The sequence below is a fragment of the Podarcis filfolensis genome (genome assembly GCF_964270895.1).
Source record: "Podarcis filfolensis genome assembly, chromosome: 8".
NCBI classification, from domain to species: Eukaryota; Metazoa; Chordata; class Lepidosauria; order Squamata; family Lacertidae; genus Podarcis; species Podarcis filfolensis.
Window position 1 is genome coordinate 8,210,032 of NC_139611.1, and position 27,051 is coordinate 8,237,082.

General features: G+C 40.9%; 1 protein-coding gene across 6 annotated transcripts in view; it reads right to left on the reverse strand.

Annotated features, from left to right (window-relative positions):
- Window positions 1-27,051, reverse strand: part of HECTD4 (HECT domain E3 ubiquitin protein ligase 4) — a 121,655-nt gene that overhangs the window by 82,107 nt on the left and 12,497 nt on the right. For all 6 annotated transcript variants that reach the window (XM_083629147.1, XM_083629144.1, XM_083629146.1 and 3 more), the window contains exons 2-9: window positions 20,797-21,314; window positions 9,230-9,319; window positions 8,623-8,753; window positions 7,029-7,137; window positions 6,636-6,774; window positions 2,432-2,602; window positions 1,651-1,843; window positions 1,120-1,281 (exon numbers count right to left, since the gene is read on the reverse strand). In XM_083629147.1, the coding sequence (XP_083485273.1) occupies window positions 1,120-1,281; window positions 1,651-1,843; window positions 2,432-2,602; window positions 6,636-6,774; window positions 7,029-7,137; window positions 8,623-8,753; window positions 9,230-9,319; window positions 20,797-21,314 (1,513 nt within the window). The remainder of the gene's footprint in view (window positions 1-1,119; window positions 1,282-1,650; window positions 1,844-2,431; window positions 2,603-6,635; window positions 6,775-7,028; window positions 7,138-8,622; window positions 8,754-9,229; window positions 9,320-20,796; window positions 21,315-27,051) is intronic.

Sequence of the window (27,051 nt, forward strand, 5' to 3'; positions counted from 1 at the left end):
ACTCTACCTGCTTTTCCCAAACTTCAGCTGAAGCCCCACAGGTCGCTGGCAACCCCAAGCCTCCCTCCATATGTTGCAGGTCAGGGGTATGGAACCTCAGACCTACGGGCCAAAAGAAGCCCTTGTGGGCTCTCTATCCACCCTTGGGACTCTCCCCAGGCCAAGCCCTCTGCCCAGACTAGCTCTGCAACCTCCTTGAATGCCTTTGCCTGGCTGCAATGTCTCCTTGAGCTGTGATAATCCCTCTTGTTTGCCTGAACAGAGAGGAGTGTATGCATAGAAACCCCTGGGTTTTTGTATTGCTGGAATGTAGCCTACTATACAACAGTAAGAGTCACATCCACCGTACTACCCACCTTTGCCTCTGACTACACCCACTACTGATATGCAGCTTCTGGAAGGTGCTTCTTGGGCTGAAAAATGTGGGTACTATATAAGCATGCTGTCCAGGAACAGTAGCACCACCATTGCAGGGGGTTGGACTAGATGGCCCTTGTGGTCCCTTCTAACGCTACCATTCTATGATTCTATGCTCTCAACAGGGGCAGGGCAGTCATGTGTATTTTAGCCATGTGACTGTCACATTCACATGCAAAGCAAGGGTGGAGGAGTGTCTAGTCTTACATGAAAAGGAGATGAGAGGAATTAAACTCTTTCCCTCTGCTGTGCTCACTGCCCCAAGCAATTACAGCTCCCCGACAATCTTTCAGTATCAGAGTGGGGCTAAAAGAAAAGCAACTGCAAGAAAAGGAACTCTGCTGCATCAAAGCTGCATCAAAGCATACCCTTATCCCCAATTTTATATGTCAACTGGGCAGATATTTTCATCAAATTTGAACACTAAGCCCTATGCTGGAAATAGGTTTCAGGGCTATACCCAGCTAGCTCAAATCAACGACTGAGAAATAAACTTGGAAGAAGCGCCTTATTTAAGGTGGACAGATGGAGCAAAATAATGATTTACAATAAATAAATATAATGGCACTGGATACATTAAGAGAATTATCTAGGGACCAAGCGGAAAGGCAGCGCAAGATGCATGGCAAATCAGTTTGCTGGGTTTTTAAAAAAATCAAACCAACTCAGAGGGAGCAAGAAGGCAGGCTGGAGAGGACTTACTTTTCAAGGATGACAAGCCACTTGTTCCACCAAAGAGCGACCGTGTGGCAGAGCTGCCAGAGCCACCCGGGGGTGGGACTAACATCACCAAATAAGTCCCACATGTGTATATTGGAGTCTTTCGTAGCATTTTTAGAGGCAGACCACAACTAGTGTTAGCAGCTGAAAAGATCAGATGAACATCATGAGAAGCAAAAAAAAAAAATGCTGTTGCCCATGAAAAAGGCAGAAAAGGGGGGGGGGGAGCTAAATTCTGGGATGAAAGCTGGATGGATGGACAAGCGAGATTCAAACCCCAAAGAGAAGCCTACTTGTGTTACAATGTAGGATATTGAGAAGAGACACCATCTACCAAGATAATGCCTTCATCTGAAACAAGAGGACCCCACACTTCCAGCAGAGACTGTGCAGGAGATGCTCCTGGTGTGCTCTGACACATAGGGCATGAGAAGCAAAATTATCCTTAATACTGGACTCTGCTTATCAAAGCAAATCAAGGTGCAAAATCATTAAAACAAACCCCCTCCTCACCTGCTTGGTCCTCTTTCAGCGTATTGGAGATGGTGGAGCCAGTCAGGGCAGCCAAGGTTGCTGAGGGAGAGGCTCTGTACCTTGAAAGCCTGCTCAGAAGCATCTCATTGATGCTTTTTGCTGAATCCCCCTCTTTCCTCATGAGTATTATCCGCTCTTGGAGGGGATTGGCCACACAGGCGCCATTTTCCACCTAGTCCAATGAGCCAAGACAACACAGAGCATTACCTGTCTGGGGGGGGGGGGAAATGCACCCCAAACTCTAGCCCCTGAGCACAGGCTCAAATGGGGGAGGGATGAACCTTAATTATGAGACGCAGACCGCCCATCCTGAGCAGCATCAGGGTTGATCACAATGCAATGAGAAAGATATTGGCTTTGGGCATTTTATAATTATGAAACAAAGGGATGAACACATGAGAAATAAAATATCAAATGGTACACAGGACACACATTCAGCAGCAAGTAAATGCAAATGGAGAAGTGGAAGACAGAGATGGAGTAGTCACAGCTACAAGGCGTAGAAGGGAAAATATTTTGCAAATTGAAAGTACTCTGTAAACAACAAGCAGTAACTAGCTTTAAGCATTAAAGGCATTTGCATCCTGCTCCTTGGCCAAAAAAGCAGCTTACAATATGGTCCCTTATCCTCACAATCTAAGACGACACAAATGGAAAAGGGACCAGGAAGGAGTAGGGGGAAAGGAAGCTCATGCACTAACTTAAGTTACAGAGAAAAGCCCAATTCCTATCCCCCCACCCCCCAAAAAACAGCACTCACTGTGAGCTCAAAAACATCCATGAAGACAGAGTGTCCCTTTGGTGTTTTTTCATTCAAGCTTGCAGGAGACCAAATCCAATAGAAGTAGGTGCCATCGGAAGAAAGATGCACAGTGGTCATAGTGCTGCCAACTGGAAAGTGATCTGCTGGCATTGGGAGAAGCTGACATACCTGTAGCATCGCATAAAAGCAAAGGGAACAGGAAGGTGAGAGAGAGGACGGGAGGAGAAGGGATAAAAATTAGGTTGTACTAACTCTCATGAACACTGACATGATAAACTGGCCTAGTTTATGTGTAATGCTAAGGTGCTTTACTCCTTCCTGGTCAATTTGCTGCAGTGCTGTCCTAAACCAAGCCATAGGTTGGCTTAACACGTCATCCAAACTTTGGCTCATGGTTTAGCTCTCATGGACAAACCATGAGCCATCAACTATACAATCTCATGGTTACCATCTTGTGATTAATCCAGAGAGATCTAAACATGGACTTGAGCCCAGATAATATGCCAAGCTATTACCACTGAGCAATTCTGCAAAAGACTAGCTCACTTGTCTCATTTAATAATAATAATAATAATAAATTTTATTTATATCCCGCCCTCCCCAGCCGAAGCCGGGCTCAGGGCGGCTAACAACAATCAAATAATCAAACAATCAAATAATCAAACAATCAAATAATCAAACATTCTAAAAATATTTCATTATAAAAATTAATTAAGATCAAGTTGATGGCAACCATGAAGCAAAATTCTGTGCAGGTTGCCAGAGGAGGGAGTCAGGCTGCGCCCTGACCAAAGGCGCATTAATTTTATAATTACTGCCAATTTTTATGCTTTGTAGGACTGTTGAACATACCTGCCTATACAGTCGTACCTTGTTTTGCGGCCGGGATCAGTTCCAGAGCCCCAGCCGCTAGCCAAAAAGGACGCAGGGCAAAGCACCATGTCTGTGCGCAGAGTGGTTTGCGTTTCTGCGCATGCACGAAGTGCGATTTTGCGCTTCTGCACATGTGCAAGCGGCAAACCTGGAAGTAACCTGTTCCGGTACTTCCAGGTTTGCCACGGACGTTCACCGGAATGGACACTAGACAAGGCGGACGTTTGCGGTGGTATTACTATAATGGAAAGTACTGGAAACCAAACTTGCTTTATCCAGATACCTTGCTAAAATTGTTACAAAACAAATCACTCACATTTTGCAAACTTACATTTGCCAATCAAGCACACTGAAATGTTGCTGTTGTGGGTTTTTGGTGTTTTTTTTAAAAAAATTCACTCAATAACCAAATAAGCACTCCCATCAATTCCCACATCCTCACAATGTTCAATTTTACTTGACTTCCTTGAACTTGGGAGGGCCGATGTGTGAAGCACCTACTTTGCAAACAGAAAATCCCAGGTTCAGCTCCCAGCATCTCCAGGAACAACTGGGAAAGACTTGATTATTTAAATAAGCAAGAAAAATATTTTTTTTACATCAGTCTCCCTTTGATACTTCCTATGTTTACTAAGAAAATGGTGCAAATCTGACAGTTAAATCATGTTGTTTTACAACTAAATAGATTATTTACACTATTGCTTCATTTTTACAACCAAGTCTCACATCACAATATATACATTTTGCATGATTTCCATTTTAACTGGAAAAGGAGCATCTTTAACATATATGAGGCATCTACAGTTTGCAAGTACAATAGTACAATCCTATTTAATCAACCAGAACATAAGAAGAGCCCTGCTGCATCAGGCCAAAGACCCAACTGCTTCATTTCTGCTTCACTGGCCCAGCCCCACCCTCACAAAAAAAGGAGCAAACAAAAATGAAGAGCCCATGACTGATAGTTTAAAGTTGGATTGATTTTTACTGGACAAAGTGGAGAAAATTATTTCCATCAAGTGAAGATGTAATGTTTGGTAGCTGGAGTGTAAATATCAGTATTTGGGAAATGATCAGATTGGTTTTTCATTCATGCATTTGTGCAAAATGAGGTGCAGTGGTACCTCAGGTTAAGTACTTAACTCGTTCCGGAGGTCCGTACTTAACCTGAAACTGTTCTTAACCTGAAGCACCACTTTAGCTAATGGGGCCTCCCGCTGCTGCCGCGCTGCCAGAGCCCGATTTCTGTTCTTATCCTGAAGCAAAGTTCTTAACCTGAAACACTATTTCTAGGTTAGTGGAGTGTGTAACCTGAAGCGTATGTAACCTGAAGCATATGTAACCCAAGGTACCACTGTATATAAATAGACTGACTGTGAACATAACTAATATGATTTTAAATGCTTTATATGTTTTCAAATTAGACTTGCAGATGACAGCCAGAGAGATGTGTGGCTACAAGTTCTAAATACAGAATCTAAACACAGAACTAACATGACAGAAAAAGCAGCAACAACAGAGGACGCCCAACCTCCAGCAATTATTTATCCCCTCATCCTAGACTGAGGTAAAAAAAGGTAAAGGTAAAGGACCCCTGGATGGTTAAGTTCAGTCAAAGGCGACTATGGGGTGCTGTGCTCATCTTGCTTTTCAGGCCAAGGGAGCTGGCGTTTGTCCACAGACAGCTTTTCTGCTCATGTGGCCAGCATGACTAAACCGCTTCTGGCGCTATGGAACATTGTGACGAGTGCCAGAGCGCACGGAAACGCTGTTTACCTTCCCACTGCAGCAGTACCTATTTATTTACTTGCACTGGCGTGCTTTCGAACTGCTAGGTTGCCAGGAGTTGGGACAGAGCAATGGGAGCTCATCACCGTCGTGCGGATTCGAACCGCTGACCTTCCGATTGGCAAGCCCAAGAAGCGCAGTGGTTTACATCACAACGCTACCCACGTCCCAACTCTGGTACAGGAACACCAGCCTGGAAAACCAGCTTAATTTCTCCTCTGCACCTCTGACATAACATCTCGTCTGGAGGCATTATGCAGGCAAAGCAGTTTATATACCGCATGCTAGTGACTTGTTTGCTGATACATCAAGACTTAGGATCAGGACCATGAGTCACTGATACAGCTAGCATGCAATATTTTGCTGAGCCACAGATGTTCTTGATATTGGATTTCTACCCTTCAAAGAGAAACTGCTACCGTAATCTCTGAAATACACATGGTGGGGGGAAATTATCAGGATCCAAGTAATATTTCTTCACTTCAAGGCAAAAGTCAATAAAGCTTTTAAATCGCTAGATTAAGAAGTTCTACAGGAAAAGATAACACATACACTGGCCCTTTTCTTTTTTCTCTTTTAGGAAACTCAAACAGTCTCCAGAGGACACTGCCAGAAAGGTGAAATAACAAGGGGAAAATGGTTTCTGGAAGTAGGCACGTCCTGCATCTTCTTTATTTATCAGTGGAATACATGATCAGCTGATTGCCGAAGAATTGATGCTTTTGAATTATGGTGCTGGAGGAGACTCTTGAGAGTCCCATGGACTGCAAGAAGATCAAACCTATCCATTCTTAAGGAAATCAGCCCTGAGTGCTCACTGGAAGGACAGATCGTGAAGCTGAGGCTCCAATACTCTGGCCACCTCATGAGAAGAGAAGACTCCCTGGAAAAGACCCTGATGTTGGGAAAGATGGAGGGCACAAGAAGAAGGGGATGACAGAGGACGAGATGGTTGGACAGTGTTCTCGAAGCTACCAGCATGAGTTTGACCAAACTGCGGGAGGCAGTGGAAGACAGGAGTGCCTGGCGTGCTCTGGTCCAGGGGGTCACAAAGAGTCGGACACGACTAAACGACTAAACAACAACAACAACAACACATGTACACTCCCACCCCAATGGCAGCCTTGCAAGTTATCAAAGCCACCCTCTAGGGCAGAGCTTTTCAAACTCTCCATGTTGGTGACACACTTTACTCATGCATCATTTCTCGACACAGTAATTCAGTTTTACTAGCAAACCGAAGGTTAAACTAACCCCTTTCCAGCGTTTGCACGACACATCTACACAATGCAGCCGACACACTAATGTGTCATGACACACGGTTTGGAAAGCTCTGCTCTAGGGTAATGGGAAATAGCAGCAGGTCTCCAGAGTCTTGATGTGAACCTGGAACACTGTGTTATCAAGGAGAGTTTGTTTGCAAAGTGTGGCTACAGAGAAAAGTGGCTGAACGGACTATAAAATCTCTGATAAACATTTTCAAAAAAAACACTATGCCATGGATATGAAATTAAAGATGCTGCTCCAATTTTTACTTTACCTGCAGGGTATTCTGGTCAATAACCTGGAAAAGGGAGTGAGGTTTGTTATCAAAAGAGACGGGTCTGTGAAGAAGCTTGCCATTGCCAAAAGCAACCCAGCCTGGTTCCAAGTCTTCATTACGGCAGTACACAAAGCCTCTGAAGGGAAAACAAGGGAAGTTACACTTCAATTATGATGCACCTTTATTTATTACAGTTCAGAATCCTAATAATAATTTATTTATTTATACCCCACCCATCTGGCTGGGTTTCCCCAGCCACTCTGGGCAGCCCCCAACAGAAGACTGCTGCAGACATGACTCTCAACACCACTTGCTGTCCTGTGTTCGGGATGACAAATACAGTAATTGACAATATAAACAAACTGAGCATTTAATGATGCCATAGCTTACCGTAAAGTACCATGCAATCCAGATCCTAATTTGCTTATTCCTCTGCCAACTGAGTTTGTTGTATAAAGATAAAGCCCATCTGCTGCAAGGCAGCGTCCTAAGTCTGCATCTGTATGAGGAAACAGTGTTAGAAAAACATGAGAAAACTTGGTATACTTGTTTGTATAACATTATTTTTGTTTATAAAACCCAATAAAATAACAAATCCAAAAAAGAAACTGAGATATGAAAGCTGGGAGCTAAATGGCACCTTAAACCTAGGTTATGGGCACAACAATGAAATGTCTAGGCATGCTTTTTTTATAACAAGAACGCAATGCTGAAAATGAATGAACTGCAGCTAAAATATTATGTTCATTTTTCACATGGTCTAGTCCTTCCCCTGCGCCCCGCTCATCTCTTCTCCAATCTTCAGGGAGTAGATGGAAGTGGGGAGGCAGAAAAAGGTCCTCCTTTCCTTCCACTCCACAGTTTTAATCTGAAATCTTAGGCGCACCACTGCACCCAGAGCTCAGAAACTGCTTGCGCAAATGAAATTCCCTGTCGCAAAATGTGCCTAGAACAATAGGAGTTTCGAACACTGGAAACAAACCTTTAGAAGACCACCTTTTCCAAAGTCATAATATTTTGAGGGTGGTGGGGGGAGATGCAGCTTCCCATTCAAACTATTGGGACAACACAGACACTATTGGCTAGAAGAAGACTCCTTGATGTGTTGTACTTCACTTAGATTACTTACAACTTCTGGACTGAGTATCAGTTTCAGTACCAATACGTAAAGCTGCCCTAGACCATGAAAGAGGATAAAAAAACCACATACACACACTTCGTTCATACATCAAACGGTTTTGAAAATTACACTGCAAGGGCCAATATTCAAAGGTCCTGTTGTCACACACACTCATCATCCTACTAACTGTGAGCTCATCCTCAGACAGTTCATCCTTGGGCAGCCAAGATGGCATCATCCACACATGATAGAAGGTATTAGTAGAAGGAGCAAAAAACAAAACAAAACCCACACCCGACCTGAGGGGACCCCTCTCTCAAAACAGCTCTCTAAGGACTGGACACACTCAGTGGCCACAGAAAGCTGGTTGACTGTCTGAGGGGAAACATGCAGAAAAGAAAGGGGTGGGAAGGGAAATGGAGTGGTGTACCCTTGAAGAGGGCATGGCTGGTTAGCTGGAACCCTGAATAGGAGAGCTACAATATTTGTCTCCTACTTGTTAGATGATTTTTCATATTACAGACTGGGAAACCACTATACCATATCTAGCAGTCTACTTGGTAAAATCCCGCCTTTGTACAAACAACATTTTAACATGTGTGTCTGCTGCAGTGGACTCCCCTGGTGCACAAAGGCTTTCCAGGTAAGCTACACTGGGAGCCTTTTTGGCTGAACAACAGGGTGCAAATGCAATCAATCAATCAATCAAATAAATAAATAAATACCTTATGACTGTCTGCAGAGCACCAGCTGTCACCTGGACAAGATTTCTATCTACCCTTACAACTTCAGACTGTGATTATTTAAAAGGCAAGGCAATCCAAATGCAGAAATGTTCTTGTTCTTTAAATTCACAAACCTCACCTTTATTTTCTGAGCCTGAGCCCGGGTTGGCATCAGGTGCTGGCAACATATCTTCAAACCCCCAGGACACCATGTGTTTGCCCCCAAGCAAACAAGAGGGTGATCCAGGCCCCCCTTCCAAAAGCAACAACCTTTAGAGAATGAATACAAAGTAAAGTTTAGAAATGGGGGAAATGCTTCTATGAAATGGAAATAATTAGCTAAAGACAGACATACAGTGCACATTAAAATATACTGTATTTTTCCATCTATAAGATGCCCCCATGTATAAGGCACCCCGTATTTTGGGGGGAGTCAGATTTAAGAAAATGAGGGAGGTGGCCCCATGTATAAGATGCCCCCTAATTTTTGACATTATTTTTTAGGAAAAAACCTAGTCTTATACATGGAAAAATATGGTACTTAAATGGTGGACGGCCTGTGTATGAACAGCAAGGACTATTAGTGTAGTTCCGGTTTGTAAATAGCTCTGGGTAAGGGTGGGGAATGGACTTTTCTAATTACTCTAAGTTTAAAAAAATATCCCAACATTGATGCATGAGTATGTTTTTAAGATTAGTCTTTGATCTATAGCAATGTGATCGCCCCCCAGAAGCCTTCTTCCTACCTGTGTAACACATCAGCTACAGGCAGGGATCCCAACTCTGTTTGCTTCTGTAAAAGGTGTACTGTGTGAACAAACGTTTTCAATGATCCCCTGAGGAAAGAGTTAAAATACAAAGCAGCAGTCACTCTTGGAAACTGCAGGATACCAACAGATGCTCTTAAAAAGTCAAGCAAACTCTTACTGGTTCAAAGCCTCAAGATGTCTTCCTGAAATACAACTTAGAACACACCTCCTCTGAGTGTGTTTCGACATTTACCAAATTTCATGGAACACCAATGACATGGGGTAGATAGCCATAGTATATACCAGAGATCCTTTTTACATTATCTAAAGCTTCAGGATATCTATTTTTTTTTTTTTATTTTTTTTTTATAATATATTTATTAAAGTTTTCAAATAAAGCATATATTAGATAAGCACTTATCATTGTCCATTTAACATCTCTCAATTGTTACATGGGACTCCCCCGCACCTCCCGCATACACTTACATCATTATTAAATTAGTTTCAAACAAATTATCATTTAATTCATCTTAATTAATAATCTTAATTTGGTTTGACATATAATTCAACCTTAAATCTAATTTAATGGTAGACAATTGTCTGCACTGGCATCCAATTCAGCACTCAGCCAAATTACAATATTTTTGTAAATAAATCTTAAATTTCCTCCAGTCTTCTTCCATCCTTTCTTCTCCCTGGTCTCGAATTCTGCCGGTCATCTCGGCTAATTGCATATAGTCCATCAGTTGCATCTGCCATTCTTCCACAGTGGGTAGCTCCTGAGTTTTCCAATTCTTGGCAATTAATATTCTTGCTGCTGTTGTTGCGTACAAAAAGAATGTTCTGTCCTCTTTTAACACACTCTGGCCGACAATGCCCAGGAGAAAGGCCTCTGATTTCTTAGTGAAGGTGTATTTAAACACCTTTTTTAATTCATTATATATCTTCTCCCAAAAGGCCTTCACTCTAGGGCAGGTCCACCAGAGGTGAAAAAATGTTCCTTCATTTTCCTTACATTTCCAACATTTGCTATCAGACGAATGGTATATTTTAGCCAGTTTAACAGGGGTCATGTACCATCTATACATCATTTTCATCACATTTTCCTTCAACGCATTACATGCAGTGAAGTTCAGCCCAGAGGTCCACAACCTTTCCCAATCTTCAAACATAATATTATACCCAATATCCTGCGCCCATTTTATCATTGTTGATTTTACCATTTCGTCATGTGTGTTCCATTTCAGCAGCAAGTTATACATTCTTGAAAGTACCTTAGTCTTAGGTTCTAACAGTTCAGTTTCTAACTTTGACTTTTCCACTTGGAATCCTAGCTTTTTGTCATTTTTAAACACTTCTTTAATCTGAGCATAGTGTAACCAGTCTCGCACTTTGTCTCTCATCTTTTCTAAACTCTGCAATTTCCAGTTGTCACCATCCTTTTCTATTATCTCCCAATATTTTGGCCAGTTGGCCTCCATATTGGCTCTTTTCCGAGCCTTAGCCTCCAGGGGTGACAGCCACCTCGGAGTTTTATTCTCCAGTAAGTCTTTATATTTTGTCCAGACATTAAAGACTGATTTTCTGACAATATGGTTCTTGAAGGCCTTATTTATCTTAGCTTTATCATACCATAAATATGCATGCCATCCAAACGCATTATTAAAACCTTCCAAATCCAAGACATCCGTATCTTCAAGAAGTAACCAATCTTTTAACCAGCAGAAAGCTGCAGCTTCATAATACAACTTTAAATCTGGCAGGGCAAAGCCCCCTCTTTCTTTCGCATCTGTTAATATTTTAAATTTGATTCTGGGCTTTTTGCCCTGCCAGACAAATTTAGAAATATCTTTCTGCCACTTCCGGAAGCACTCTGTCTTGTCTACAATCTGCAGTGTCTGAAACAAAAATAACATTTTTGGCAATACATTCATCTTGATGGCAGCTATTCGGCCTAACAAAGAAAGTTTTAGTCTTGACCAACTATCCAAGTCTCTCTTAATCTCTGACCAACATTTTTCATAATTATCTTTAAATAAACTCAGATTTTTTGCTGTTATATTTACCCCTAGGTATTTAACTTTTTTAACCACATTTAGTTCTGTCTCTTTCTGAAGCTGTTCCAACTCAATATCTGTCACGTTTTTCCCCAAAACTTTAGTTTTTTGCTTATTTAACTTAAATCCTGCCACTCGACCAAAGTTTTGAATCAGTTGTAGTACTCTTTTCAAACTAGACTCCGGCTCCTGTAATGTCAGAACTAGGTCATCTGCAAAAGCTTTAAGTTTATATTGTTTCGCTCCGACCTGAATCCCTTCCACCAACCGGTCCCCCCTAATCATATTCAGGAGCACTTCCAGAACCGAAATAAACAGTAATGGGGAAATCGGGCAGCCTTGTCGTGTACCTTTTTCGATTTTAAACTCTTCTGTAACCACATTGTTAACTATCAGTTTAGCCTTTTGTTCTGAATATATTGCCTCAATCCCGTTCTCAAACCCCCGTCCCACTCCCATTTCTTTTAAATTCCCCTTCATAAATTTCCAAGAAATGTTGTCAAAGGCTTTCTCCGCGTCTATAAAAATTAAAACTGCTTTAGTGTTTATGTTTGTTTGTAAAAGTTCCAATATGTCTATGATGTTCCTTGTGTTAGTAAACATATGTCTGCCCGGGAGAAAGCCTGCCTGGTCTTTATGGATTATCTCACTTAAAACTTTCTTAAATCTTCGTGCCAAAACATCTGCAAATATTTTGTAATCCACATTTAAAAGGGAGATGGGACGGTAATTCTTGAGTTGTGTCTTTTCAGTTTCTGACTTTGGAATCAATGTGATAAATGCTTCTTTCCACGATTCAGGCGCCTTCTTCCCCTCCATTATTTCATTACTGACCTCCAACAAAGGTTGTATCAAATAATCCTTCAATGTCTTGTAATAGTTAGAGGTCAGTCCATCTGGCCCTGGTGATTTGCCCTGTTTCAGACTCAGGATGGCCTGTTCAATCTCTTGTCGTGTTATTTTGCCATTTAAAATTGTTCTATTTTCTTCTGACAGCTTTGCTAATCCATTTCTCTCCAAAAATTGTGTAATCTCTATTTCATCTTGTGGCCCTTGAGTATATAACTTTTTAAAATACCTCTGGAAGCACTTTCTAATCTCTCCCGGGTTCTGAATGTTCCTTCCTTCAACCTCTAAGTTTGTTACTGTATTTAATCTTTGTCTCCTTTTCAACTGCCAAGCTAGCAGTTTCCCACATTTATTTGCCGATTCAAAAGTTTTTTGTTTCATTGTTTTAATCTTCCATTCTATTTCCTGATTTATCAGCTTGGAATATTGCGCCTGATAAAGTTTAATTTCTCTCAGAATCGGTTGGGACTTCGGGTTAGATCTTAACTTCTTCTCCAACTCTTTGATACTTTCCAGAATTTTATCTTTCTTTTCATTTTGCAGTCTTTTCTTTAAGGAATTCTGTTGAATCAAGAACCCTCTCATCACAGCTTTACTTGCATCCCAGATAGTTCTTTTTTCCACCGTAGTGTTCAAATTAATCTCAAAATAGTCCTTTAAGGTTTTTTGGGCCTTCTTTACAATTCTTTGATCTCTAAACAGGCCATCATTCATCTTCCATCTAAAGGAGCCGATTGGGATCAATGTCATATCCATTCTCAAGGCGTTATGGTCGGAGCATGTTTTGGGGCAGATTTCCACCTTCCTCACCTTAGGTGCCAGACTTCTAGTTATCCATATTTGGTCGATTCGTGTCCAAGTCAGTTGAGCTTCAGAAAAGAATGTTCCTTCTCTTCCCAGGGGGTTTCTAACTCTCCAGATGTCAACCCAGTCCATATTGTCAGTCATTTCAAAAAAGGTCTTAGGTAGTCTTCCCTCTTTAGTAATGTTCTGGTTCTGTGACTTGTCCATATTTGTTGATACGACCCCGTTCATGTCCCCCATCATGATGACGTTGTTGTAATCCAGATAATCCAGCATGATCTCGTGCAACTTCTTATAAAAATCCGATTTTCCTTCATTTGGAGCATAAATTCCTAATATCAAAATTTTTTCTCCTTGATACTGTACTTCTATTGCGAGGATTCTTCCACTTTCATCTTTAAAAAGAAATTTTGGTGAAAGGCTCTCTTTTGCATAGATCACTACACCTCTCTTTTTAACTGTATCCGATGATATAAATTCTTGACCAAGCCTTTTATTTATTAACACCTTTCTATGGAGCCTAATCACATGTGTTTCTTGTAAGCATATAATGTCCAATTGTTCCTTTTTTAGAATATGAAAAATTTTAGACCTTTTTTCGGGACTGTTACAGCCATTTATGTTCCAACTCAAAAGCTGCAGAGACATCCTGGATAGATCTGGTTATTCTTTCTGGGGTGGTACCTTGTTCTCCGGTCCTTGAGGATCCGAGGGGGCGGGCTCCCCTGGAAGTTCTGGCGCTGGCAATCCAAGTCCTTTGTGGAGGTCTTCTCCGTGTGCTCCCAAAAACTTGTCTCTATCTTCCACTGTTTTGATTTTGATCTTTCTCCCTCTGTAGGTAAAGGATAATCCTTGTGGAAACTCCCACCTGAAGATAATTGCGTTGCTTCTCAACAGTCTTGCCAATTCCGTGTAGTTAGATCTAAGGTCCAGCAACTGCTTAGGAATGTCCTTGTAGATTTCAATTCTCTTGCCCAAAATGTCTAGTGACTTTTCGTAGTGCAGGCCCAAAATCTTGTCCCTTTCCTCCTTTGATCTCAGTGTTATCAAACAATCTCTGGGCTTCTCTGTCCTTCTGACTCTGCCAAGCCTGAAAGCAGATACAATTTTAAAGTCTTTTTCCTCTAACTTCCAAAACTTGGCAAATTCCTTAGTTAGAAATTCAATAAAATTATCTTCTTCCACCTCTGGTATTGACCGTATCCTCAAGTTGGTCTCCCTGTTTCGCAGTTCTGTCATCAAAAAGTAAATCTGATGTTCTCCAACTTGTTTGCTGAGTGGTCTTACTTCTTTCTCAAGTTCTTCCAATCTTTGACTAGTATCTTCAGCCAGTTTACGATTTTCACCTACAGCCTCCTTTAATTCTCCAATAGACTGGGCATTCTGTGCAACTTGTCCAGTCAGCTTATTCAAGCTTTCTGTGTTCTGTTCAATTTTAGCTGTATGCAAATCAGCCTTCTTGTCCAGAGCCTCCAGTTTCTCCAAAATTTTCTCCAAGACAGAGCTACTTGTCCCTGAAGCCATATCTCCCAGGTGCAGCTCCTCTGTCTCACCCTCCCCTGCCTGTATTAGGGAGGCCGCCTCTATGTCTGGAGGCAAAGTGGAAGGCAAGGCCGGCACAGAAGATCTACGCTGTGAGGCTGCAGATAAAGTTAGAGTTGTTTGTTTAGTCCTTCCTCTTCTCCTTGCGCCACTCATTCCAAAGTTATCTGTAATCCAAGGTCAATCCAAGTTGTTCCCATGAGAAAGCAGAGTCCCAGATGCAATAGTCAAACAGAGGCCGGGAAAGGGAAAGTAAAACAAAGTCACTGCTGTAAGTCCAAAATCCTCTAGAGGGAGCTTAATACGTCTTCAGGGAAAAGATCAAATCCAAGTTAAACTTATAAATTTAAATCCATGTCTATCGCCTCCACAATGTATTATTTTTAGCAGAGTAAAACTTAAAGCAAAACAGTGTTTCTTACAGTGCCTTGACTGCAACAGTTTCAAAATATCCAGTTCCAACTCAGAATGTTTCAAAATCTGAATTCAATGTATCCAAAGTTGCAAACTGGTGCTCATCCAGGCAGCTCCAGCACCAGAGATTCTTATTTATTTTATAATCCACTGGTGCCACAGAAGAAGGATATCAGTGCACCCCGAATATAACCAGCAAAAGTCAATAGCTCAAAGTCTTTCACTCAGAAAACTGCTTTAACAGGGTGCCAGCATTTAGTTAACGCATAACTTTTTGTCTCCACTCCTCCTGCTCTTTGCTTAAAGTTCAGTATAGCGGGAGATGGGCTTCCTGCTTATCCTCACTCCGTTTTCAGCCAGATTTCAACTTTTTTAAAAAAGTTTTAAAAGTTTCATAAAGTTCTCAAAAAGTTTCAGAAAGTTGACAAAAGTTTCAGAAAGTTTTCAATGTCCAAATTTACTCACGGGTTGTAGTTTCCAAAGTTCAGAAAAGTTGCAGGAAGAAAGGACAGCGCTGACCGGCAACAGCAATGCGGCTTCACTTCGCTGTTTGCGCAACGACCCACAGCGCCGCTACCCCCTCCGCGATCCGGAGCCCCTTACGGGGTCCCTTCAACGTTTTGGGGGCTGCTTCTGGCGCCCGCCGGGTCCCGAGACCACAGGCTTCTGCCGCCTGTGGTTTTCCTGAATGGGTCTCCGCTTCGCCGTAGCGGACGACCCGTTTACAGCGGAGCTCCCTTCTCCTTACTCGGAGAAGGCAGCCATTACCGGTCGCGCCGCCTCCGGAAGCCTAAAGCTTCAGGATATCTAAAGCTTCATTATCTAAAGCTTCAGGATATCTTACCGGTTTCACAGAAGAGCCTGGAGGCTTTCACCTGGCTTTGAGATTCTGTTATAATTTGGGATGGAAGGATGATAACAATGGACACACTTAACAATAGGCTAACACCTCCATCCTCATCTGTTTTCTTCTCCTAGGTTGCCTCTTTACCATGCAAAATCACTGCTTGAACCGACAAGGCAGGATGTGAGTGGAACTGTTAAAGTAATATCATGGTTGGTATGGAAGGATCCATCAAAACAACAGTTCTACACCCCATGCAGCCACCAGTACTGTGATCACATCAGCAAATTGGCCTGCAGCAGCTATTCCACCACTGATAAAAATTGGGTGTGCAACTGATGCGAAGCAGCATGGTGTGAACTGTGAAAACTCTTGTGTGCAACAAAACAAGAGTTGATGTGAACTTGACCGGCAGATTTGCACATGTACAGACACAAGGATACTACAGAGCGAATACTCCTTTTGTTCCCACTTGTCACAAAAGAACAACCAGTAGTGAAGGCAAAACACTGGTAGACAAGACATAGGGGAAGGAATCAACACTGGCTACCTTACAGGGCAGCACCTGTAAGGCTGAGAGCAGTCAAAAGTCAGAAATTCAAAGTAATGTCCACAGCACAGAATTTCAGTATGGAAGGAAGATGCAGCCCTATGCAAAGGAGTTTTCTTCCAGAGAATAAACTCAGAGCAAAATCAATTCAAGGGCATGAAACTGTATAAAATTGAATTAGAAGGAGTTGGCTTGCCTTATGTCTTGAGTTGCATTCAAGTAAGGAAATTGGGGGAGGGGGGAGCAGAAGGGCAGCATCAGTCGCTTAGACTACAACAACATTTGTATGGTTTCTGTATCATACAAATGCAGTTACAATACAGTTAAGATCTACCACATACTGTAAACATAATTAAGATAGGAAGCATAAAAGTACACAGAAATTAACACTGCCCCCAAACATTTCTGTAGGCAATAATTAGCCAAAGTTGTGTAAAGAGAGTCCACTTCTGCAAAAGTACAGCTATCCTTTTTACAAAAAGTATCAGGTGTAGAATCATATTGGGAAATGCACCGTCTCCAATATGGCAGCCAGATAAGAACATTTTGGTAATGTTTATTGCATGTAACCCTTTCCATATGAGAACACATATGGAGTCATTTCTGTAGCTGAGGAATCCATCTGTGAACATTAAATTAACTATAATACATTAATTTTAAAACAAACATTTCACCTAAATATCTTATCCATAGTATCTTTCTTTTTTTTCCTTCTTTTTATTGTGACAGTTGATGACATAACCCTTCAAAACAGGTAATAATGCTGAAGACACTACAACACTTTAAACTGGTCTGTGAAACCATTCTGGTAGATAACTGGGAGAAATATCCAGCATATATCTCTGGACTGATAATTGTGCATTCTTTATCAGTATTCAAATGACACAAGGTTTTGTGCTGTCATGCAAATAATACTAATAAGGAATCACACAATGCAGGTTACATTCCCACAGACAACCACAATAGATGAGCTACAGGCAGTGATATTCAGAACTCTTTAAAAGATCACATCAGAATGAAAAATCAGCCTCAAAGAAAATCTAAGTGGCAGAAAGAATAGGCCAAAAAATTCGGTTCAACTCTACTAAACTTAAAAGAGGGGGGGGAAATGGGGAAAAGAGGAAGTTATTCAACAATTTGACAAAATTTGTGAGAGGTCAAACCTGCGCCAGAAAGAAGATGTATGCAACTTCTGTGAAAATTCATATTAAAATAGATAAGAATGAATTAACAACAGAAGAACAGCAAAGCCCTGGAAGCTAAATATCATGCAAAGTACCAGTATTTGGTTGGGTTTTAGAAGTCCGTTGAGAAAGACTGGCACAATACAAACATGCGGGGAGAGCTTTTGCAAATTATATGGAAGTTACCTTCAAAGCAGGAGACCTTAATAAGATGTACACATCACAAACTGTACAACTGTTTAGGAGCTCTAGTAAAGATACGTAGAACATAGGACTCTTAGTCAGCCATGTGGACTCATGTCCCTTTTAAGACAATTTCTGCAGGAATTAAAAAAGCTTCTCTTAAGCTAATTTATTGTTGGTACGTCACACTGTTTAAATTATGGCACAGTCGCCTAAGTGTTAGAGTAGATGTGAGGACTGAGGCACTGTATATGTGGCAGCTTTTCTCTACATTGAGCAATTCTGGGATAATATATTTAATTCCAGCTTATACTATAACAATAACATAACATAACATAACATAACATAACATAACATAACATAACATAACATAATATAATATAATATAAATAATATAATATATAACATAATAAGCAAACTGTTCCTAAGTCTCCTGTACTTGCTCTGTTATAATTTTTACTGGCCCTAAATTGCTCCCTAAGGATCTGTTGATGTTTCTCCTTGTAGCAGCCTGGATGACTATTGCAGGAAGTTGGAAAATGTCCTTAGACTTTATCCTGGAGGGCATGTACAGTATAAGCCGTTTGTTTCATAGCTTTACCTGAGAAACTGACTCATGCCATCTGGCTTGCTATGAATTGTGTAAAACCTGATGCTTTTGCTACAGCTTGGTTCCCCTTGGTCTCCCTCATCAGTGATTCTGTAGGAGGACAGTTTCCACCATCTTCTCAGATGAGCCACTGAAAAACTCACTGAACTTGAACTCTTGTGTTATCCTTCTCCTGATCTCCCTCCTCTCCTTTTACCCCAATTCTACTTTAGGTTATCTGTCAACTGTGAAACTGACCTGTGGCCTCTCTCTCCTCTCTCTCTCCCCTTGTTTTCTTTATGTAATTGTCTTGAGCAGGGGTCAGCAAACTTTTTCAGCAGGGGGCTGGTCCACTGTCCCTCAGACCTTGTGTGGGGGCTGGACTATATTTTTTGGGGGGGAAATGAACCAATTCCTATGCCCCACAAATAACCCAGAGATGCATTTTAAATAAAAGGACACATTCTACTCATGTAAAAACACGCTGATTCCCGGACCGTTCACGGGCCAGATTTAGAAGGCGATTGGGCCGGATCCGGCCCCTGGGCCTTAGTTTGCCTACCCATGGTCTTGAGGTTTACCTGCATTGCACTGTTTGTATTATACTCAAAAATTACTTTTTAAAATGTGTAAAGAAGCCGCATACATCCAGGTATATCAAATGATTCTGTCATGCTTTATTCAGATGAGAGTGAAAATTCCAGGAAGAGTCCATGAATAAATACTGGCAATGCAGTGAGATAAACATGGGGGAGAAATTTAATCTGACAGCTGTTCTCAATTTGCCCATTAAAAGTGCTGGGATTCTCAACCATTTCTATCGAATAATTTTCGCAACTCAAATAGAAGCCAGCACAACTCACTGTAACCCTTTCTGCAAGTTTGTTTTTATTTAAACATTTTGAGTATAATACAAATTGTGTATCTATTGCGATCTTTATGGTTCACGGCTGGAAAATGATGGCATCATGTTCTCTAAATATAGCTTTATGGTTTTGTTTTCTGCTAAGTCATAAATGAGCTGGAAGCACAACAAAAACAAAAACCTACTTTGCTAGTCTACTTCTGAAAAATGATTAAAAATGAGACCACAGAATTATTACATGACATTAATCCCATGAATGCATTGTTGGAAATCTCATGTTCTTTGAGCCAATGTTCAAACCATCAGTTTCACAAGATCCAGTGATGCTACATAAAGGAATCCCAGCAGGGGCAACAAGGTCAATACCAATCCCAACCCAAGGTCTAAAGGCTCCTTCCCTGGCACTAAGGCAGCTAAGGAATATCCAATACCAGGATTTTCTGGAATCAATAGATTATTAGTAAGTGCCATTTCTCAGAACTGTCCACCCATATACCTGAGCTTTCTGACACATTATCTGTAAGTCAGACTAGCATTTGCATCCAAAGAAACTACTGGTGCTCAAAAGCATAATCAAAAGGATTATAAAAATGAATAAAAGAAAGAAGAGCTGGAGCAAAGAACATGCCTATATTAATTATAAAACATTTAAGAAAACATAGTTCTACTGATCTGGTCTTCAAAATATTTAAAAACTTGCTAATTGCTTTTGCACAGTGTATACTAATGTGGGAGGCTACATTTTGCTTGTAATTCTTATGCCTTTATTTATAGAGAGCTCTTCTACAACAAAACATTCACATGCTCAAGTCTTTTTTTCTTTTGTCTCTCTTTTGGTGATTGGCTACAGCCATTTTAGGAGAAACCATGGCAAGACGGGAGAGAGATATATCACAGATTACAAAAGTTCCCATAGGAAATCATTGGTTTATTATGTGAATGCTCACCTAACAAATGATTTCCTGGGAATGCATTGTGTTTGGAAAGCGGGACCTTAGTGTACTTTAGTATTCACAAATGGATTCCTTGACCCAGAAAACAACAGAAACCCCACTGTACGGGTTCCTTTAAATTAATGGTTCCCAACGGAGGGTTCGTGTAACCCACCCAGCAGGACCATAGCACCAATGCTTCTTTTCTGGGGGGACGCAGACCCCTAAACATTTTGTGAATCTAAGTTTGGCCTCATTGAGGGGCAGTATTTCAATATGAGTAGGAAAAATGAGAGTACCCCTAAACATTTTTTTAGAAAAAACGCACTGCATAGCACCATTCACATAACAAAAACTACCATAGAGATATCAAAATGTTCAAAAGTAGGGGGTCCACGGCTTGGCTTTTGAAAAACAGGGGGTCCGCAGTACTTAGCTAATGGGGAACCCCTGCTTTTATGATATGGGAAGGCTGTGTTAGACCAATCCTGAAGCAAACAACGTCCCACCACTGCCACCTATGCCTCAATCCATGCCAGTACACATTCTTCCCTCTGCTGCTAGAAATTAAAAGTTGTGGCTAGGTGGAAAAGGAGGCAATTGGACAACAAGGCCAAATTCCCATCCCTGAGCACAGTCCTGAATCCCTGGGCACATCTTAATATTTCTGCCACAGTTTAACATGGGCATACGAAAGGTAATCAATGAAAAGATCTGCACGCCCAGATTTCCCACCCTACACCTCTCCTACCTTGCACAAGCCAAGGCAACAAGGGCAGCAGCAGCGTTTTCTTTTTGCTTCTGTGGAATCTGTTGGCCTGAAGTGGACGTCTCCTCCAGCCATGAGCAGAGCAAGGACTCAATGCCATTGAGACAGTCCACAGGCTCCTTAGTCAAGCTCAAGGGCTGACAGTCACGAAGGCAAGTCAAGAGCACCTCAGCAGTTATGTTACAAAGGGAAGGGTCTGTTCTGCTCTGGGACTCAATGAGAGGGAAGACCAAGAGCAGCCCCATCCGAGAAGTGAATGGTGCTTGTTCGGGTTGCTGTAACAGGCCTTGCCGCTTGAGCAAGGCAAGGGCTTCCTCATCCCCAGAGTTTTCCCGTTCATGCTGTTCCTCCAAGGCAAGCTGGCGCTGGGCATTCCAGAGTCCACGCAGAGCATTCAAGCGGTATTCTAGCAGGCGGGCATAGGCGTTGCTCTGATTTCCACAGACAGAACGCAGGCGCTCCGACAGCTCCGTTGGATTCTTGGTTTCAAATGTTAAGATCTAGGCAGGGAAAAGAAGTGCATGCTGGTGAATTAATGTGGCAGGATGCCTTTAGAAGAACTTTTGCACAAGTCAAGGCACTTGTTTTCAGTACCTAACGTGTAAATAAATATGACGCAAAGGCAGAAAGTTCTAATAAAATAAAACCATATGTTTCAGATGAGTCAGGGCATCTAAATTCAGGACTAACTGAACAAATTGTGCACTTTAGGAGGTAACAACTGCAACACGATTTGTAATCACATTTAATAAATGTTTTTAAGATGCTTACTAAATTAAATTTACATCAAATAAATTTGAGCATGTTGGATAAGGGGGATTGCAACCCAGATCACAGTACACAGGAAGGGAAGTTTTTTTTTTAAATAAAGTTTTATTAATTTACATCAAAAAACAAAAAAAACATATGTTTCACATCAATTTTTTTCACAACTTATTCCTTTTCTGGACTTCCTTCAGCTTTTCCGTAAATCATCCATAGTTATTATTTAAATTACGCATTTCTTAGTTTTATATTGACATTATTTATATCTTTCTTTCTATTCCCTTTAGACAATATTTCTTAATTTTTCACAGTGCTTCTTTAAATCCCATTAGCGTTATCCGTCCCTCACTTATATATTCCAGATATTCCACAAATTTCCCCCAGTCCTCGATGAACTTTTGGTCTCTTAAGTATCTGATCTTTCCTGTCAATTTATCCAGCTCCGCATAGTCTAACAGCTTCATTCTCCATTCTTCCACAGTCGGTATTTCCTGTTGTTTCCATTTCTGGGCCAGTAGCACTCTTGCTGCTGTTACTGCATACTGAAAAAAATTACAATCCTTTCTTTTTATCTCGTTTCCTAGGAAGGGAAGTTTTTAGTCTTTTCTCCCTAGCTACAATCTCCATGAATTTTGCATCCTACATGTTAATTAGCACTGGGAGAAAACTCATGGACAGAACTTTCTCTGTACATTATGCCTCACTCTTCAGCTAGCTTCCCATCAGTTACAAAATGCTATGACATACCTCCCTCCTCCTGAGAACAAGCAACACCACTTCAAAGAAAAATGATATGGAAGATTATAACAGAGAATCAAAGTGGGCAGTTCTTTCCTCTTTAATTAGCTAGTTTCTGTTTCTTAGAAATTAAGCCATAGCTGTCTTGTTGGAACAGCACAATAATGCAAATGCTTACACCTCTGAGCAAAGACTAGCTTTGCTAAGTATCAAAACTGTATTTTAAGTCTTTCCTCCGGCTCAAATACAGAGTAAATTAAGTGAATTAACAGATGTTGAGAAATTAAACACTAAAATAAATATATATTATCAAAAATACATAAAATACTCATAAAATATGGAACAGAAACTAAACAAGTAAAAGGATTCATGGTTAAGCAAGTGTAAAATATAGGGGGGAAATATTCTATAGGAGACATAAGAAACTCTATAGAAAAAAACACATACTTTTATGTCCGAACACAAAGGGTTACAAGATAATGACATGGTGGGGTATGTCAAACTACATTTTCCATCTATAATAAATATATTCTACGTATATCATTTTAGTTTTCCAAAGTTTCATTAACTGACAACAGTTTTTCAAAGTGGCATTCTACAGTTGAGTAAAACAACCAGAAGCATTACATGAAAGATGACGCAGAATTTCTCTATTTTTTTCTAATCTTCAGCTAAACACCTCATCAAGAAAACAGACAATAGGTTAATGAGACTTAATTTAGTGACAATTTTGCTTTCTCATTTGCTATACGGAGAATAAATTTTAAGTAAAAAATAAAATCAGATAAGCTTAATACAATGCAACACATACTGGTTTAGCAAATTATGTTGGTCACAAAAACACGTACTCTGCCAACCCAAACAAATGAAAGGAAAAATCTGTGTTTTATCTTTATCCCCATCTTTGAATTTCTTAGCATTAAGAAAATGTGATATTATTTGAAATTTTTTTTATATTAAACAGCTCATGACCAACAGAACAATGTGCAATTTACATAGTATAAATGTGTTGTTATATGTATCATTTAAACCCCTTTATAGAACTGATGTTTGTGTTTTTATTATGTTGGAAGCCACCCAACGTGGCTGGGGCAACTCAGTCAGATGGGCAGGGTATTATTATTATTATTATTATTATTATTATTATTATTATTAATTTTAAAGGAGGGGGAGAGGCAATAAAATTACCGTATTTTTTGCTCTATAAGACTCACTTTTTCCCTCCTAAAAAGTAAGGGGAAATGTGTGTGCGTCTTATGGAGCGAATGCAGGCTGCGCAGCTATCCCAGAAGCCAGAACAGCAAGAGGGATTGCTGCTTTCACTGCGCAGAGATCCCTCTCGTTCTGGCTTCTGAGATTCAGAATATTTTTTTTCTTGTTTTCCTCCTCCAAAAACTAGGTGCATCTTATGGCCTGGCGCGTCTTATAGAGCGAAAAATACGGTATTTAAGGTAAATTGGTAGCCATTTATTGAATACAGAGGATAAGATCACTCATAATGTTCTGAGGTATCAATATAGTACATGCAGGTCTCATTAGCCGAACACAATGCGTTTTCAGGAAATCGTATATTACGCAAGTGTTCACATAATGAGTAAACCATTTCAATTGATTCCTATTTTCCTTTTAGGTAAGCGTGGTTTATCTGAAACCACTTGGCAGGCCAACTCTCAAAATCTTGCAGCCTAATTAGACCCACAAGCTAGAGGTACCCCACTACTTGTGTAAATTGACACTTTCTGTACCTTTTTCTTGTTCTTCTGTAGAAATTAATTTTTTTAAAGAAAACAAATAACTTTTGCATAAACCACACTAATTTCCTGCTACTGATTGGCCACTGCTTATACGTCTGCTCTACCACTTATTCCCACCCTGGGAAAAGCACCTAAGCTTAACTCACTTCCTGACCTCACCAGTTTCATCACTGAGCCTTAATAGCTAAGCAGTTAAAACCAGAGCTGTGGCAGTGGGGTGGGTGGGGGGAACCCTTCTGCTGATTTCCCCTCCTGTCCTCTTTAATGTTCCTGATCCATACTCACAAACATAATAATAGAATCACAGAATTGCAGAGTTTGAAGGATCCTCAAGGGTCAGCTAGTCCAACCCCCTGCAATGAAGGAATCTCAACGAAAACATCCATGACAGATGGCCATCCAGCCTCTGCTTAAATACCTCCAAGGAATGAAAGTCCACCACATTCCAAGGAAGTCAGTTCTGCTAATGAACAGCTCTTACCAGCAGAAAGATCTTCCTGATGTTTAGTTGGAATCTCCTTTCTTGTAACTTGGAGCCATTGGTTCAGGTCCTACCTTCCAGAGCAGGAGAAAACAAGCTTTCTCCATCTTTCATGCGACAGTCATCTTCAAATATCTAAATATCTCTTCTGAATTTACAATGCTCTGGTCATTAAGAGCTGCTCTTTTGGTTTTGTAGGTGAGATTACATGACATGCAATACCAAGGTTTTTCCCCAGAACAATTTAAATGGCATTTTGTGTTATTTCTAAATAATTTTCAAGGACAAACTCAACAAACAACAAATTGGATTATCTAGAAAGGATTTCAAGGATAATTAACCAAATGAAATCAGCTGGTGTACACTCTTTAGCAACTGCTGCAAGTATTGATTTAGCAGTGCCCAAAATTCACAATTGCTTTTAAAAATCCATTACGGTACTAAGCGTTACTAATTTGCAGTGGCACCTTGTCAGTTCTAGAACTAGCCAGTTTTATTGGAGGTAAACAGTAATACTTTCCACTTCGCTCTCCCCAAGGTAGCCCTATACCCCATTTTCAAATCTAAGAATCTTGCAATTCCTGAAAGAACTCCATTCCATTAAAAGAAAAGAATTAGAGTCACAGCCAGATTATGATGTGCAGAAAAAGTGGAGGAATGCAAATTCTGGCAGGCGTCAATCTTCGCTTTTTCCACCCAAGCCTGCCAGATTGTTATGGCAATGGAGATGAAAGCAGTGGTCAGAGCTGAAAGCTGATGAAGGTAGGGATGATAATTAAGTATCAGAGAGGAGAAATCAAAATTGTAATTACATAGGAGTATAGGGTCAGGGGAGAAAAAAACAGTATAATAGGTTGATACTGAACTCTGTACACACCAAAGGGCCTGGACATACTCCAGATACTCAGCTGAATGATAAAGTGTCATCTTCTCAAGACAGAACTCTTGGAACAGAGAGTGACAGAAGCCCCTTAGCCAAAACTATCCCAAGGTCAATAAAATGCAAAGAGAGGAAGGAGCCTAGGAATTTTCTGCGTGCATAGAGACAAATGAATGAGACAAAAGCAAACTCTAGTGGAGGCAATACCATGGCAGAATAACAAGGCCCATTTAATTTGTTGGCCAAGTAAAAGATAGGATGGTAGATTAAGAATTGTGCAACTGATTAAGTCCAAAAGGGCTTTGGACTTCTGTTTCTTGAACAGCAGCCCACCATATGCTAAACCACTTCTGAAACTGAAGGAAGAGCCAAAGGAATAGGGACCTGCTGTTCAAAGAGCCTAGCTGATCTGCACAAGACTTAGGCATGACTGAAATAGCTCTCTGAATCTCATACATTGCTAAGCAAATGCTGGTGTTTCAAGAAAATTGCACCTCTTCAGAGTTGCCCAAACATAGCCCAAGTAACTATGTGCTGTTGAATTTGCACTATGGATCCTCTTTCCAATTCACAATCAGAAGACTGGTCGTGTCCACACAGAGGAGTTCTCTTGCTAATGAGTTGTTCAGATCTGATTTTTCTGTGTGCACACTAGTCATACAAGTGTTTACACACTCCCCCTTTTCCTAGTCATCATATTCATTGCAATTCTGCTACTTGCCATCCACACCACTGGAAGGAGCTTGACAGAATGTATCCCATGATTTCAAGTCATGGGTCCAAGAGGGTTTATTTTTGTTCTGCCACTTTCCCCAGTTCCGATTCAGCAGTTGGTTTTCCCAGGGAAAGCAGCGGGACAACAAAAAACCCTCTCAGACCTGTGACTTTGAAATCAAATGAAGGGGGGAAGGACCCCAAGTTGTGTTTTGTGTCCCTCCCCTCAATCACTCTCCTTTCTTGCACTCCACTAGCTTTTCCATTCTGGGCAGGTATTTAGGTATCTCTGTTCCTGTGTTGTGAGTGCAAATTTTAAAAAGACCTACAATAAGTGTCCAAGTGCAAGAACAAATGTTGTAAGCATGTTGCATAACAGGGGAAATGGGTAGTTTACTTTGTATTTATTACTACATTTGTATCTCACATTTCATCCAAAGAGCTCCTCCACCCCCATTTTATCCTCACAACAGCCCTGTGAAGTTGGTTAGGCTGAGAGACAGCAACTGCCTCAAGGTCTCTCAAGGGAGCTTCACATGGCAATGTGTGGATTTGACACCCTGGTCTCCCAGGCCCTAGTCCAACAGTCAAACCACCACACCACAATGGTTGTGCTTTTGGGGGGGACTGGCAGGAGGGCAAGGGCACCTCAACACCCCCTTTTTCATGGCTTCTATATATATAAAAAAGGACCAGACAATACTTGAAGCAGCGGCATTTCAATTAATGATTACTGGAGTGTCTAAGGCTCCATACCAACTAAAGTCCATGAGTGTGAAGAATAACCAAACAAGAAGCTGATGAGCTGACAACAATGAACATGGGATCCCACCTGCTGGGATCACCCAGAAACAAAATGACTAGGTTGTACTCAGCTGAGGAGCAAATGGACACAAAGGTGTGGT